The 15,808-nt window shown below is 41.0% G+C and overlaps 1 protein-coding gene across 13 annotated transcripts in view; it reads left to right on the top strand.

The window, feature by feature from the left end:
• The first annotated feature begins 11,066 nt into the window (after positions 1–11,066).
• The window catches only part of ank1a (ankyrin 1, erythrocytic a), an 88,344-nt gene continuing 83,602 nt past the window's right edge, over positions 11,067–15,808 (top strand). For 10 of the 13 annotated variants that reach the window (XM_046387453.1, XM_046387450.1, XM_046387452.1 and 7 more), the window contains exon 1: positions 11,067–11,203. Coding sequence is in view for 2 of the 13 variants with exons in the window: in XM_046387443.1 (XP_046243399.1) it covers positions 11,891–12,004 (114 nt within the window). In the remaining 11 variants the exon portion in view is untranslated. Of the gene's footprint in view, positions 11,204–11,450; positions 12,005–15,808 lie in introns of those variants that run through there. The other 3 variants (XM_046387443.1, XM_046387451.1, XM_046387441.1) reach the window with 3 other exon arrangements.

The following is a 15,808-nucleotide window of genomic DNA, read 5'->3' as shown; positions in this document are numbered from 1 at the left end:
CAGCAACTGTTTCATTAACATAGCGCTCGAAGCAGTGAGGGGGCAGGGTAACACCCGGTGGATGCATGACTGTGTGTGTGTGTTTGTATGATACATGTGGACAAACAGAGTAATGCCAACTCAGCTTGGTGACAGGGAGAGACACGTGGACTTCAAGCGCCTGCTGACACTGTCAGTGATCTGACCTCGACAGCAAGTCACTGTTTCACTCTTTGCTGTCTTTGTCACTATCAAGTGGCACTTGTCAAAAAAACTCTGACTGCTTCTCCTCCTCCTCCTCCTCCTCCTCCCTCTCCTCCTCCTCCTCCTCATCTCTCACTCTTTTGATGTGCTATTAATTTGACAAGTTAAAGTCAGCTTTGTTGCCAGCACCTCAGCATTCATGTTGCTGAGTGCTCCTTCTGCCCAGTGGTGCAAGAGCCATATGCTTCTCTTCCACATGACTGTTTTGTTGTTGCTGTTGTAGGTGCGGCGGCGCCATTTACTGTCTTCTAATCACAGTTTGGATAAAGACAGGATGAGATGCCACCTGCCACCAAGTCGTTCCACGTCACAGTGTATGCACGGCTTCAAAAGAGAATCTAGCTGCCGGATACATGAGAGCAAAAACCATGTCATCTTTCATTATTGATGCTGCTGAAGTACTGACAAGCTTCCATGCTTAAGTTGCAGTACTGTCTTCTTAACAATACAGGGAGCATATAACACAAAATACACCCTTCCCTTGTCTCTCAAGGGATGTGTTTGTGTTTATACACCCAATTAGCCCTCTGGCCACAGCATGGCCATGCATTAGGCTGACATTAGCCCCGGGTGTATGTAATGCCTGTGTGTGTGTGTGTATAAAATACAGTGCACCCCTTTCTCATTTAAGGCATAATTTCAAGGGTGTGCGTGCCTTATTAGACAGACTGAGGCAGAGTTTGACAGGGGTGGCCCACTATTTTGTCAAATAGATTGGTAGGTTGGCTTCCACACACCCAGCCGGTGTCCTTTGCCTCTGGCCTGTCAGTAAAGCCTGCATTGTTGCCCATTAGACCGCTGGACCCCGATTCCTTTTTCCAAAATGAATTCCCCACCCTTTCTACCATTCCCTTGGGTGTCAGTAGAGAGGGGTGGCAGATGGGACAGACACAGAGCTGCCCCATGAGACCCCCCACTCCCCTCCCCCAAACAAAATACACACACATATATACACGCGTAAACACACATCCAGCAACATACACATAAAGGAACACACACACACACGCTCAGACATGCATGCATGCACATATGCATAAGGGCAACGCACTACGTGCACACACAAACACACGTACACTCGGCACAGCAGTAGCAACACATAGCTCCCCTGCCCCCAGACACAAACCTCATCTGTCAGCCTGCTGCTTTTGTCCAGACCACAGGAGTGTGTTCTGTGAACACAGAGTGACATCTCTGTCCCTGCCTCTCAATCTGTGCTTGGTGTGAGTGTGTGTGTGTGAGAGAGAGAGAATCAGAGAGAACGGCACAGTAACAGCTTGACAGGATGAGATGCTTAACTAAAATGATGTGTCCAAGAGAAACTACATTTTAAAGTAATAAGTTTCCTCCTGTGATGTACAAACTCGTTTTATGTTAAATGTATGAATTCTTTATTATTTAGGTAGTCATTCAAGACATTTTTTTTTTCATATGGATTTATCTAAATTAAACAAGTTAAGATGTATATTCAGCATGCAGTGTTTCTAACCTCATTTAACTTCAACTGCTTTTACTCCTACATTTTTGTACGGACATTTACATTAAACAAACCATCAGCAGCATTGAAAAACATTGCACGCTTAGATATAGCTGTTGTCTTGTGTCTTTTTGTTTTAAAAAGACTCGCTAATTAAATTTTGTGTGATTAAACCTGTGTTTTGGCTTTTGGTGGTGGGGGCTACCCTTTTGTTTACATTTGCATCACAGACTGTGCCTTTAGCTAATTAGCCAGGTAAGCTGCAAAGGCATTGGTAAACTATGTGTTGTGCAAATAATCATCAAGTAAATACAGTCTGTGGCACCCAATTGTTTATTTATACTGCTATAATTTGACTTACCTCTCTCCTGTGTTTCACTTTTTGTTTATTTAATAAGTCAGCCTTGTTAGTAAATTTGCCAAACTGGATTCCCTATTGCATGCAGTATGCAGACTGCAGTGTAGGATAGATGTTTTTGTTGGTAGGAAAATACCTTTTCTCTCAAGATCTTTCCCCTTCTCTAGGTATAATATTGACAATTAGCTAGATTAGAGGAGTCTAGATGTAATTTGGGCCAAACACACTTATTGGCTGTTTGTGCGCGCGGCCGTGTGAGGTGAGAAGGCCCCACACTGGTGATTAATTACAGCCAAGCCGTGTGACAGAGGTGGGAGCTCTCCTGGTGCTGTCTGCAGCCGACATGGAGGGAAACCCAGGCTGGCTAATTGACCCGGCTTCTGTAAGGCCATCCATCAAACGTGGCCCAAGTGGCCCCGTAAGAAACACATTATTCAGAGGTAAGTTAGTTAACCAACTAGCGCACCACCACTCATTAATGGTATTAGGTCCTCTCTTGTCTGTCTCTGTGAACCAGAGCATCATGAAATGTGTTATTCACCAAGTGAAGTTTAATTTTTAAGGTTGTTGTGACTGACAGTAAATTTTATAGCTTAGGTCCTTTTTTTGGCCTTGAAGTAGGTCTAAGGACAGCTAAGGCTGCAGGGCCTAGAACTGAGTCTTGTCTACCGAGGTGATCTAAAGTCACGGTCCAATAACAGTCCATTGAAATGTATATAAAGATGTGCCAAAATATCACAGAAACCCTGTTATTTTGCGGTGATGACATCATTTGGACCCAGTCTGCACAATAATTATCGAATGTTGGAGACTTTCCCACCTGTCTGACCCAATCATGAGCAACGTTCAGCTGTTAATCATGATGTTTTGTCCCTGTTTTATAGTACAAAATAACAAATTAAAAGCAAATTTATCAGAAAAATGAACTAAAATGACAGAAACTATGTTTAAGAAAAAAATATTCGACAAGTCCTCTCAGCCAACATAGAGTGGGAGGGATTTATAATTTGTACGGTAGCCTCCCACCAAGGAGTGATAAAGATGTTTTGGCTTCACTTTTGAGGAGCTCTCTTGTCATCCATCTTTATATACAGTCAATGGGACAATCCAGTCGGCTATAGGGCCACTAGCACCAAAGCTAATTGAGCTATTAGTACAGATAATATAGATAATTATAGCAAACAAGATATTGTTCTGCAGCTGGCAGTTACATTGGTGATATGACTGGTGATTTTTTAGAAATCATGAAGGCAAGTATTTAAACATACCGTATGTAAATTCCACCTTGGGTCTCTCAGTCAAAACATAACAAAAGACGTATGTAGGATGGGATCATGGGAGTCAGTAATTCTCCTGTAAAATTATAGCGACAGTTGACCAAATGAACTCAGCTCAACTGCACAACTCAACAAAATACATGTCTTGTTGTTTTTAGATGATTTAAATGTAGCAATGTTACACATTTCATCTTGAGGTCCAAAAAGTAACTTCTGTGGCAGATTTTTAAAAGCAAGATGAAATGACTTAGCAATTATTTTCCTTTTTTTTTTTCATTTTGGAGAACATGATTGACTTGATGGCAGGGAAGTTCTTATTAAGTTCTTCCTAAAATAGAGAAATTTGTTGTCTTTCAGTGGACATCCAAGAGAAAGAGAGAAATACTCGAGTGCAGTTTCCACCGATCAAAAACATCTCTATATTAAAACTTACTACTTCTCTCACCCTGTCAGCAAAAACCATCACTGCACAACAGTCTGGGTGGTACCTGTCAGTCTTGACTTTTCTCACTTTTGCAAACCTTTAGGAGAGACAGTGGTGCCCAGATCAGTTGTCAGAGCATCTGGGTGGTGTATTTTGAAGTGAAGGACGGAGAGGCCTGAGGTTTCTGCTCTTCACACCTTGTCACGGGCCACATGTGCTTTCACTTGACTTCCCCATGAAACATTAGATACCTCACAAGAGAAGGGGACAAGACAAATATTAGGGCCAGCAAGCAGGACAAATGATTTCTCATTCCCAGAAGGTGACTTGTCATACTGGAGTCTCTGCCCAAATGTCCGACCTTTTCCCTCCCTGCGAGTGTTGCTGAAAGCAGAGAGTAATTGCAGCAGGGTCACATCTAGTTGTCACAGTTGACCCTTTTGCCTGCGAACTTATATCTCTGTGATGGTTGTGTGAGCCTCTGAGTAAAGGTGATTCAGCTTTTTACTGTTGTTCTAAACAGATGTGAGTTGTCTTCAAACTAAAATATATCTTCAGAGTTATGATGACAACATTTTTGCTGATTTTCAGTTTCAGAAGGTGCATCATTGTTGTTTGTGATAGTCTTGATTCTTGCAAGCTTTGGCTCCTGCATGCATGAGGCAAGGCCATAGCGCCACCTACCTGTGAAAGGCTTAATTTGTCCTTTCCCTCTAATTTCCGGTGTTCTTCACTAGAATCATTTGTGCTGTAAGAAGCACCGTCTCTTTTAGTTACAGTATTTTTCTCATCATGATTTGTTGCAAGCAGCTTCATTTGCGTTCACATGCACATCTGAGAGTTAAATTGTGTCACATCCTGTGTTGCAGTTGAAACATGCTAGCAGTATCAACACTGTGACAACAACCCCAAACAACCATTTTATATGTCTCGCTGTCCCCTGTTTACCAGCATGCATAAATATGCAGGAGGATATCTAATCAAATAAATCCATTCATTAGTAGAGCTGCTGGTATTTCTGCTTTTGCATTAATTACATAGTCATTACCATATCAATTAGAGAAATCAGGGATCATGTAATTAAGGTTTAACCAAAAGCACCTGCTGCCTCTGAGCTGCATTGAGGTTTGTGTGCTTCAGTCCTAATCTAATCTCTGGCCTTTGACAGGACTCCCCCCTCATCAATCCTGAGCTGTCGGAATTCAGCTTCTTCTTCTTTCTTTCTTTTTCTCTTTTTTTTTTTGTTTTTGTTTATAGGGGTGGGTGGCGATGATGGTCGCAGTGTTTGGAGGGCGTCGTCGTGCAAAATGTTGTCATGGCGATCAAATTGATTGGCAGGGACGCCTGATTAGAGAGGAAGAATAGGTGACAGGTGGAAGGAGGCGTGCTGTACATCTAAAGGAACAGATTGGGACAAAGTGAGGACTCGCTGGGTGTCACGAGGGGAGTCACTTTCTGTTTTGGCTCTGGTTATACCTTGTAAAAGATAACCAGTAATTACTTTAACGGTCAACAGAGGGGAAACAGGAAACAATATTGCCAGATGTTCCTTTATTTTTCTTTAATGTGACCAAACTGAATTTGCAGAAATTTGCAGCAGCGACAGATAAATGCCAATGAATTTCAGACTCGTGGTGGGAAAATGTGCGCGGGGAGTGTTTTGTAATGCTGGTTGGCCACCTGTGAGCAAAAGATGAATGGAGCTGGAGAAGAGGATGGAATAATTCTTACTATGAAGGGGTCAGAGGAAGCCATGTGTAAGGAATCATGGGAAGAAAAATACACAGAGGAAAAGAGACAGAACAGGAGAGGAGATGAGAAATGAGAGGAGGGAGGAGCGAGGGGAAGGGAATGGGACTCAGGGGGGCTGACACCAGCCTCTGGCCTCCTCCCCTGGACTTCCTGTTCCGTTTCCGTTCTTCTCTTAATGCTCCTTCTTTGCCCTTTTCACTCTTGTCATTCCTACCTTTTTTTTCTTCATTGAGGTCAGGCCTACACCCACATGCACACATCAGTGTTAGGGCTTGGTCAGTTAATTCAAAAGGCTAAGCTGAATGTGATCAAACAGTATGTAATTATGATTTTGCATGTTTATAGCCCAACTATTGAGTTTATGCATAGCTTATAAATAAAACTGCCCTGAAAAATTACAAAAAGTTACATTCCCTACCTTCCAGGGAGCCATTTCTTTATTCAGAGACATAACATTGAACATTTAGCCACATTATATTTATTTATTGTCAAAGTTACATCATTGTGATGAAGTGGTGCTATTTAAGGCAGAGACAAAACGTTTTCAAAAACATGTTCCTGGTTGATGAATTTAAGGCAAGTTATCGATCTCTGCTGTTGACAAATGCGGGCAAGTTGAGTTTGCTGTCTGGAGGCAAGTATACAGTCTGATGTGAAACTTATAAATATATAAAAATAACTGAAAGTCAATAGAATGGTTAGCAAACAAAATATGTAAGATTTCCACATTAAAATACATAAAAACAACTGTTATATTCTTATGTTGAGCTGTTTACTTAAATTATCTCGAATGTTTCCAGAAATGTTCAAATCAAGAGAAAACTGTAATTTTGTTTTATTCAAGTTAATGGTGTGTTTCATGTGGTTTCCTTTCTCTGTAACGTCCGGGAGAGTCAGAGGGTCAGTGAGCGTGACTAAGTGGGTAACATGAACTGAACTTTAAAACATGACCTCATTCGTGAACATTTCTGTCACGTCATGTCGAACGGATCTTCATCTGCAGTGGTTTAACAGTGAAGATAACAACTCCCATGACCCCACACTACATCATGACATCATCAACAACACTTTCGTTGTTTTGAAGTTGCATGTTGTGTGTTTAAAACAACTTACAGCATAGTCCGTTCAAGAAAGCAAAATCTTTTCTTTTTATTTTTTACTGTTTGGATTTCCAAGGAATTTATTACATTGACAGTGATTTAGCACTAACACTGGAGCTCACATAAAACTGCCCATCCGATGTTCCCTGATCAGACAACCTTTGTGTTCGCATCATCTCTCCCTGTGGGTGCCAGCTAAGCATTGAGGTAGTAAATCTTCTCCCTCTCCTGTCTTCTTTTTCACCCTCATTCCTTTTTAGGCTCAGTGGTGCGAAAAACAACGGTTCTCCACATTACTGACTTTAATTTATGACATCTGAGCGAATTTTAATTTGATTAAGATAAAAGGACACAATGAGTTTTATTGTCATTACAGCCATGTGTATGTAGTACGCAGAGTAATGAAACAACACATATCGAGTATTTATAAAGATGAAAATAAAATACAAAAGAAAAACAAACAAACAAAAAAATTACACTCATAAAATAAAAAAAATGCACCCAGCAGGAAGAAAAAGGAGTATGTTTCTCATCATAAAAACTGTAAATCACTGTATTTTAATAGCTTTGGACAACAGCTGATGAGAAAATAATAAAAAAAAAATGAACAGATAGTTGTGCCATGACAAACGATTTAATTGCATTAATCACCTTTACAGTATTTCTGCCTGTCAGCGTTCAGTTGTTCATCAGTCAGGGAGGCTCAGACGGCATCACTCGGCATCTCATTGGCTTCAGTGAACCACAGCTTTGTCAGGTGCACTACAACACCACTAGATGGCAGAAGTAAACTAATTTTAATTTTCCTTTTCAGTTTTCAGTTTCCAGAGTGCCTTTGTTTATTTTAGTTAAAATTTTATTGATTAAAAATGTTTTGTTTCTTTTATTTTTAGTATTAGTTTAAAAAAACGGTTTATGAACTCGGTTGACTCACAGTCATGTAGATGTCCCAGTCTCAATAAACATATACACTAACGCCTGCTTGTTATGTTGACAAATTTGTCCAAATTGACAAGTAATAAAACCGAAGACATTTCTTGTATACATTAAGTCAACTGTAATGCTTTGGTGATATATGGCACGTCTTTCAGCTGCTGTATCTTACTTCCCATTCATTTTCACGTCCTGACTGTTCATTCATTATGATTATCGTTTATTATGAGGACAAACCAAACAAAACAAAACAAAACAAAACAATAATCCAATAAGCCTTTAGGTCACTCTACACTGAGTCCCTTCTTAGATTTTGAATTTCTGTAGCTTGCTGGTAGGATATCATGGGAGATAAAATAGTGCCACTGTTCTCCAATCTATACAAACTGAGAAAGCCAATCTTTGTGTTTGCAGTGGCTGCTTGCTCACACTGCTGAACCTGCAGCTGTTGCACTTCACACTTGGCAGATGACAGCTTCTGTTATTTGTGGTCAGTGGCTCACCTAAATGGTTTACAAAGACACGGGGATTTCAATTTGAGCTATTTTTGTCACTCTCATCAAGAAATGCTGCAAACCCATCATATCTCTCCCTTACAGTAAAAACATTGTGGCAGTTATTTAGCTGTCACAATCACTAGACCAGGCCCCGTTAAACAAGTATCAGAATCAGAATCAGAATTCCTTTATTTATCCCTGAAGGGAAATTCTTGAGAAGTATTGCTTATGCATTGCTGTGCTGCTCTTTGACAGATCCACTGTATGCAAAGGCAGTGACTGTCAGTCTGCCTAAGGTCACAGCTACTCCCAGTTGATGTGATATTCACTGCTGACTCTGCGGCTGTAAGACTACTCCGAACTGTTGTCGACACCACCCGGCTGGTGACGGTGCGGCATCAATAACACTCACGGCATACATTTACTCTGAACTCTGGTCTACATCCTTCCCCAGCATACAAAACCCAAAGCAGATGAGCCCTTTAAATGAGGTGGCAGGGTGCCTGCGCCGCGGCACAGTGTGGACATGAAGCCTGCCCTTGGTTTGTTACCTGCCATATGGCTTTCCCAATCAGTGCTTGCTCTGTGGGGAGGTGCCAGCAGAGAGAGAGAAAGAGAGAGAGAGAGAGAGAGAGAGAAGGAGAGATCTTTCTAAAGGAGCATTTCAGGCCTCTGAACTAACCTGCTCTATCCTCCCTTCATGCTCCACTAGCCAAGTGTCAGGAGGGGATAGATGGCAGCGAAATGTCCACCAGACATTACACCTACTGGAGAGGTGTACAAAATAATAAGAACACCTGAGAATACAGCACGACTGAGTAGCAGACCTGCAACAAATGTTTGTATGCAGAACTTTATTACATTGAAAATTAAGATGAGGCTTTCACAGACTTTATGGTCGTTCTGTGGCTGTAGTTTGTGGTGGTGTTGTACTGGATTGCACTGTGCTACACAGTTGTTGGCAGAATTGAAAGAAATATGTTTTTACCACACATTAGAATAATTTTCACTCCAGACTTATCTTTCAGTTATTCAGTTTTCCCCATTCAGCTACAGATCCATATATGTGAGAAGCCGGAAGCAGGGAATGTTGGTCATTTTGGCTTCGTGGATAACTTACATGATTGGATTATTTCTTATGAAAACTAAATCAATTTTCTGTCCACTACTGTGTGAAATTTCAACACCAATTAAGTACAAATTTCAGTGTTCGGGTTCACATAAAATTTGTTTCATCCTGGCCATTTGGACATGTGGTTATACCTGATGGGCGTGTTCTCTTGTGCGAGCAGCACTGAGCTGTGCAGTCCTGTGGTGTTGCTCTCGCTTGGCTGTGTGCTGCAGTGCAGTGTTGAGCTCTGCTGTTTGTGTACGCTCGCTCACACTACTGCAAGACGTGCTTACGGCGGGCACTGTGATCCATGGCCATTATGGATTAGTCCTGATTCTACCACACTTGTTCTATTTGTCAGTCCTGTAACTTTTATCCTGTTAGGTTTCACCACTGCTGGCTGTTGCAGCTGGTAAATTGTATTATTATAGAGGTTGATTAAAGGCTCCTAAATGAACACATTTCAGCAGCAGGTTTTTTTTTTTTTAACTTAACACTGTCGCAGTACCATGTATTAATCAATAGAGGGTGCCGTCTGACCTCTGTTCTTCTCTGCTTGATGTTCCTTGCCTTTCCTATTGATCTTCTGTGACGACCAGCCATAATCTGTTTCACGTGGTTAAAAGGGCAGTATCATGATCCTTTGATCCACTTGAAATCACAAAAATGCCTCACAGTGTTTATCCATACTGTAGTAGCACAAATACAGCAAGGTTTTTGTTCATCCCATCATCTCATTTTGGCTGATAGTGACTAACACTGCTGCTGAATTAACTCTGCTATACAGTAATCGTGCCATCCTCTGATGGTGCAAAAGATTGCACAGGCTTGCAGAATACTGTATCTCACTGTAGGCTGTGGACCTCTGCCAGCAAACACACTAGAGACTCTGAAATATTGAGGGGGATTCAACATGAGCAGCATAGTAAAATCCAGCACCACAGTTGGCTGTATCTGATGACACGGGTGCTGTTGAGGTGTGATTATGACTAATGCAAAGCAATAAGATGCATTATTAGCATTTCTGCTGTTATGATTATTTCTGACTTAATCGAGTGTTTGTTTGAGAGATATTCTCCAGACCTGTGTGTCCATGTTATCTGTCCCCGATGAGGACGATGACTAATTTAGAGCAGAAAATGAGAATTTTGTCCCAGGAGTTTCACCTGTGGTATGGGTGTAAATTAGTGTAAAACTGACGTTCACTTTCAAGATCGACTGGCTAGAAAGTCAAGTCACTTGACCTGCAGAATGTGGTATTTCACAACATGGAAACTCGTCACCTGTTTCCTGCAAACACTTCTGTCATTGTGTCTGGGTCACTGATCCCTTTGGGCAGGGAAAACTGAAGGTGTGATCATTCAACATTAATTTATCAGGGTATCATGTGTGCTCAGGTTCAGGCCAGACTGCAAAATATTGGACACATCTTTAAAATAATGGCCTGTTTAATGAGAAAGCATGCATACAAACCTGTTAAACCTGTAGTCTAGACTCCTGTCGGACAGCTTGAACATCATCTGAATCTTAACTTTACTATCCTAAAAAAACAGGCGCTTTGACGACCTTTACTAAGTGTCCGTGTGTGACACTGTAACACCAAATTCTGGGACCCGTTGAATTACATGACTATAGGGGGCGCTGTTTCTACTGGCCAGCGTTGTCTAATGCAGGTTTTTCTCTGTTAGGAGTAAGATCAGGATAAGCCAAGGATAAGTGTATGATGTGAGTAACCGATGCTTTTACACAAACATGACGCACTTCATTTGTTAACGGTGTACGAGTTTATGCTATCTGAGTTACTGCTTGAGCTAGTTCACATTGAGAGGTAGCAACAGCGCCGCCCAGAGACACAGAATTCGACGGGTCACAGTATTCGGTGTTACACCGGTGTCTGGTCTCAAGAGCGGCGTTGTTTTTTTTAATTGAAATGCTTTATTGATTTCTGGATTTCAGTTAACTATACATTCTGTCTTTTAGTGGACCACTTTGGATTGAACAGATGTATTACAGTTTCGGCTTTGACTTTGTAAGGTAAGACTTCTCATTATTTGTATTTCATTAGTGCCAACATGATGTCAAGGAAAGGTTAAAGGTCAAGGAAGGGCTCAAAGCTGGCCTTGTTGTCGTGTGAATCTAACATTAGCTGACCCTTAGGACGGTTATCTTTGCTTGTCTGATTAATAAAATGGACAATGTTTCCAGCTTCAAGAACATATGAGAAGAAGCACAGTATAGGGAGGAGAGTATTTATCTGATAATATTATTTGACTTTGAAAGAGCCGGTGTGCACACCTGCTGCTGCACTTAAGGTCTGACAACTTCCGGTCGGCAGTAAAACTACTTGTTTGTTTGTTTGGTCTTATTTTGACCGATATCCTCTCAAAAGAAAATGTAAAATGATAAGGAGTGATTTTTATGTAGCCTAAGGACAAATAAAAGTTTGTTATTGTTGTTGTTTTAAGCCGTAGCGTTGTCGATGTAGCTAGAATGGTTAGTGGGTAAGTTAAGCTAAATAATATTAGCTAGCAGCTAATAGCCAGCAGTCACACTGTAGCGGGAGGGCAGCTCTGGCCAGGGGTTAACTTGTGGCAACTATTCAATGGAGTAGGTCTTCGGGAGGGATAGGCTACTCATGGGCTACTTCGTTGGCACCCAACATTACAGGGTTCCCCCCGTAGCCTGTAAGAGAGGCTATATTAGTCTTTGCTCTCGCAAGTCATGAAGCAAGTTTTGCAAAGTGAAGAAGACTCCAACATCGTCAAGACCGTGCACAGCCCACAGAGAACCACTGTCCAAGATGACATGACATCACATGGCATGGATATAAATAAAGTGAGTTTAAGAATCAATATTAATATTTAAAGTGGTTAGATAGTTAAAACAAGTAATATACCCGCACACTTTGTGCACGCGGATCAATCCCTGGTTGTGTTTATTTTGTGTATTTGTATGTTCAGATGAATCGAGACTTGCTGCTGATGTTTGGTGCAGAAATGTCTTCAAAGATGTTTGAAAGGTGGGATACAGTCTTCTTGTCTAATGTTACTGAAGTGATTAATATCTTGACTTCATCAGGTTAGGTCTGCTTCCTTATTTTCAGCTGAAATTTTTCAAAAATAATGACACTGGAACCAGTAAGGATACAGATGATACACATGTTAAGTTCTCATTGCAACAGATGTTCTGTTTGACTTTGACTCTTTTATTTCCTGTCAAATCAGGATGGTGACATGACTTCTTCAAACCAACACGCACACACACACCTACACCTCTGGTCTCTGACTGCACCAACTAGGTGCACTTACAATTTTAAAACTTATGATAAATTTAAAATGTATGCTTTACTGAGAGACCAGTAGTGGCAGAAGCTATATACTCTGTGTTAAAGGGGAAGAGTAGGTCAACCGACTACCTCCAAACTGTAGTCAAAACAAAGAAGAGGACTGACATTTTATCTATTTTGACAGCTCATTCTGTGTCAGGGACCCAACGGCATTTGATGAACTATTTAAATCCTACTTTGTTTTCAACTTGTTTGATGACTCCCTGGCTCAAATAGGTTAGAACATTGACTTTGGATCAAAAACCTTGTTAATTGTTGACAGAACTTCTCGTCTAGAAGTAGGGAATATGAATTTTTAGGATGCTTTGGTGTTTTATTTGTGAAGTCCTGCTTGCGAGCAGCCAGTTTCTCTCTCTCACATTTACCATAGATTATCGCCAGGAGACATAATGACTATAACATTCTCAGTATAGACCAATGCAACCATTTAGTCAGAGTGATGTGGATAGTGGTGAGATGCTGGCAAGGTTGCTGAATGTCAACACACATAAAGACATTTTCACAACTAATGAGTGTGACAGAGTGCAGGAAAGGTCATCTGCAGTTCCAGTGAGGTTGAAATGCCAGTGTTCTCGATAATAACTAAGATACTTGTTGTAGACTCTTATCTGCTTTGTCGTCTATAAACTTTTGATTGGCCATTCAACACTATCAGGTCTTCATAGCAAAACATTAGACGATTGTCAAAGCTGACACTGCACATTTAGGCTTTTGAAGAAAAAATAGACATTTCTGTTTGTTTAAAAACCACACTGTAAGTTGTTTTTAAATGGTTAAACTTGGTTTATGTTAATTTCAACTCTATTGAGATTAATTTAACACAATATATTTTGCTGTATGCATGTTGACAGTTGCCTGAGTACCTGCGTTTCTATCCAGAGTGTCTGGATTTGATAGTGAGGATACAGTATGTTTCCATGTCTTGAATAGGTTGTCTCACTTGTGTGTGTGTGGCTCTGTCATGTCCCGTCCACTGTTTTTAGAGGAGCACTGGAGCGTCTAATGCGCTGGCGGGTGCTGGCCATCACACTGAAGAAAGCTTGGGCTGTAGCTGTGTGTCTCTTTCTCCCCCCCCAGGTCCACACAACCTGTCCCTTTGTGTCCCAAGCAGGACCACCCCGGGCAGAGTCTATACACTGGGTGCACTCTTAAACACAAGAATGGCCTTATATGTGCTTTTTAATGTCAGTTGCTGTGGTTTTGCATGCTTTAGCCTACAGTATTTTAACAAAAAATGTGTTTGAATTTTCTTTTTCATATATTCATACATGTTCAGGAAAGAATCTCACCACCATGCTGTTTGTGAGCACCTGGTAAAGTCATGTTTTACAAACAAGGAGGAGACATTAAATTATTCAGGAAAAAAAAATTAAATCTAAATACCATTAAAACTGAAAAGTCCATCTGCTGATAAAGATTGTGATACTGTCAAAGGTTCTGGAGACTTGTTTCATCAAAGGGATTTCTCAGTGCTGTTTTCACGTAAGTCGTTTGCATGTTTGGCAAAACCTAAAACATTGCAAATGCAACTCAGATCGATATTTCTTCTCATGCCTTGGCCCACTATATATTGATATTTTTGTCGCAGTTTGCTTGCACTGGGCTGTTCTCTGATTGGTTGGTTAATCCTCTGGTTCAGTGTCAGTGGTTGATCAGCTTATATATTCATATATTTTGTATTTAATTCCAAGATGTGCAAATGTATTGTTCAGGCATATTTTATATTTTTTATTTTTCATAGCAAACCATCAGTTTTTATATTGATTTACTGCCCACTGGTTTCCAGTATATTTCAGTATGAAGCAGTAAACTGCATTACACTTAACACAAGTTACGTCACTGATACGTGGCAGTGCAGCTTTGAGTGAGTACTTTGAGCAGTGACCATTATCAGTGCATCCGAGGAAACTCAAGTCAGGTTTGAGGGTAGATAGCATCTCTCTGTTTTGTTGCTTAAACTTTCAGCAAGACCGTGAGTTTGCCAGTATGTGATGAGTGTGGTACTAACTCTTTTTCAGAGCTTCTCCAAGTTCAGCCCCAGATTACTCAGCTATCATAAGAGGTCCCACTGGCTGTGGTAAAATCCACTGTAGAAATGGTCCTCCATTAGTTCAGTGAGGGTGTAGCTTAACAAGACCAATTTAGTTGGCTAAGCAAAAACCTCCTTATTATGAGTGCAGTCAGTCCTGCTGGTGATTCATTTAAGCATATTCCCTGGAGTTCAATACTGTGATGGATCTCTTGCCACGGGGCTGTCAGCCTGTCAGTATTTGTGTTTGTTTGTGTCATAGCTAGGCCACATGAGCGAGTGATTTGTGTAGTAGCATTGCAGACAGAAGGCAATATCACCACTCCTATTCATTAGTATGCTGCAGTATGGAGAGAGAGAGCTGCTATCTGATCAGGGGAAGCCTTGGCAGGAGAGCAGAGGAAAATCAGTGAGAGAGAGAGAGAGACATAAGTACAGGGATATGGACAAGAGGCAGCAGCTGATAGTGACTGAAATGTTTGAAGAATAGCTTAGCAAGATAGTAACAGTTTTAAATTTGTTGATTTTGACATTAAGTGATACCGATACTAAGGGAAGAAGAAAGAAATTCCCTAGTTTAATTTTCTTAAGAGCACAAATTGGGCTCAATATCATGAGTCATTCAACTGATAATTGTCAGAAAAGGCCTGACAGTTACTGTAAGAATATAGACTGAAATGGTTGACTGAGACAATAGGTTAGCGAGTGATAATATCCTGCCTGTTTTGGTACATTTTTCAAGACAATCCTCTTAAGTGACTCCAATCCTCTCTCCTTTAGAAAAGAAGGGGGGGGGGGAAGGAAGAAAGCCAGAAATTAAGATGTGACTCCAGAATGCTCTAATACTAGCCCTTCACCAGCTGTCCCCCTGTGTGTGTGTATGTGTGTGTGTGTGTATGTGCATGCTCTAAAGCACGTGTGTTGGCATGTGTGTGGATTGCGTCTGTGTTGTTTGTCTACAGTATCAGTGTGAACTATATGTGTGATATATGGTGAGCTGGGCAAAGAAAGATGTTAAAGGATTTTTTTGCCTGCGTCAGCAGCATTGCAGGGAGGAGAGGAAAGGGGAGATGGGGGAATGAGAGAGAGAGAGAGAGAGAGAGAGAGAAGCACAGCAGTGCCAGTAAACAGGTGTCGTCTCCACCAGTACCTCTCTCTCTATGCACCTCTTCTTCCCTGCGCACATATCCACAGATACATTGTACATGAACGCTAGACACAAAATACATTTTTATATTGCATGTGCAACTGGAAGTAGATCAAG

The sequence above is a fragment of the Scatophagus argus genome, chromosome 4 (genome assembly GCF_020382885.2).
Source record: "Scatophagus argus isolate fScaArg1 chromosome 4, fScaArg1.pri, whole genome shotgun sequence".
Classification (NCBI taxonomy): domain Eukaryota; kingdom Metazoa; phylum Chordata; class Actinopteri; family Scatophagidae; genus Scatophagus; species Scatophagus argus.
The sequence above is the reverse complement of the archived record's forward strand: the minus strand, read 5'-3'. Positions and strand labels throughout refer to the sequence as shown.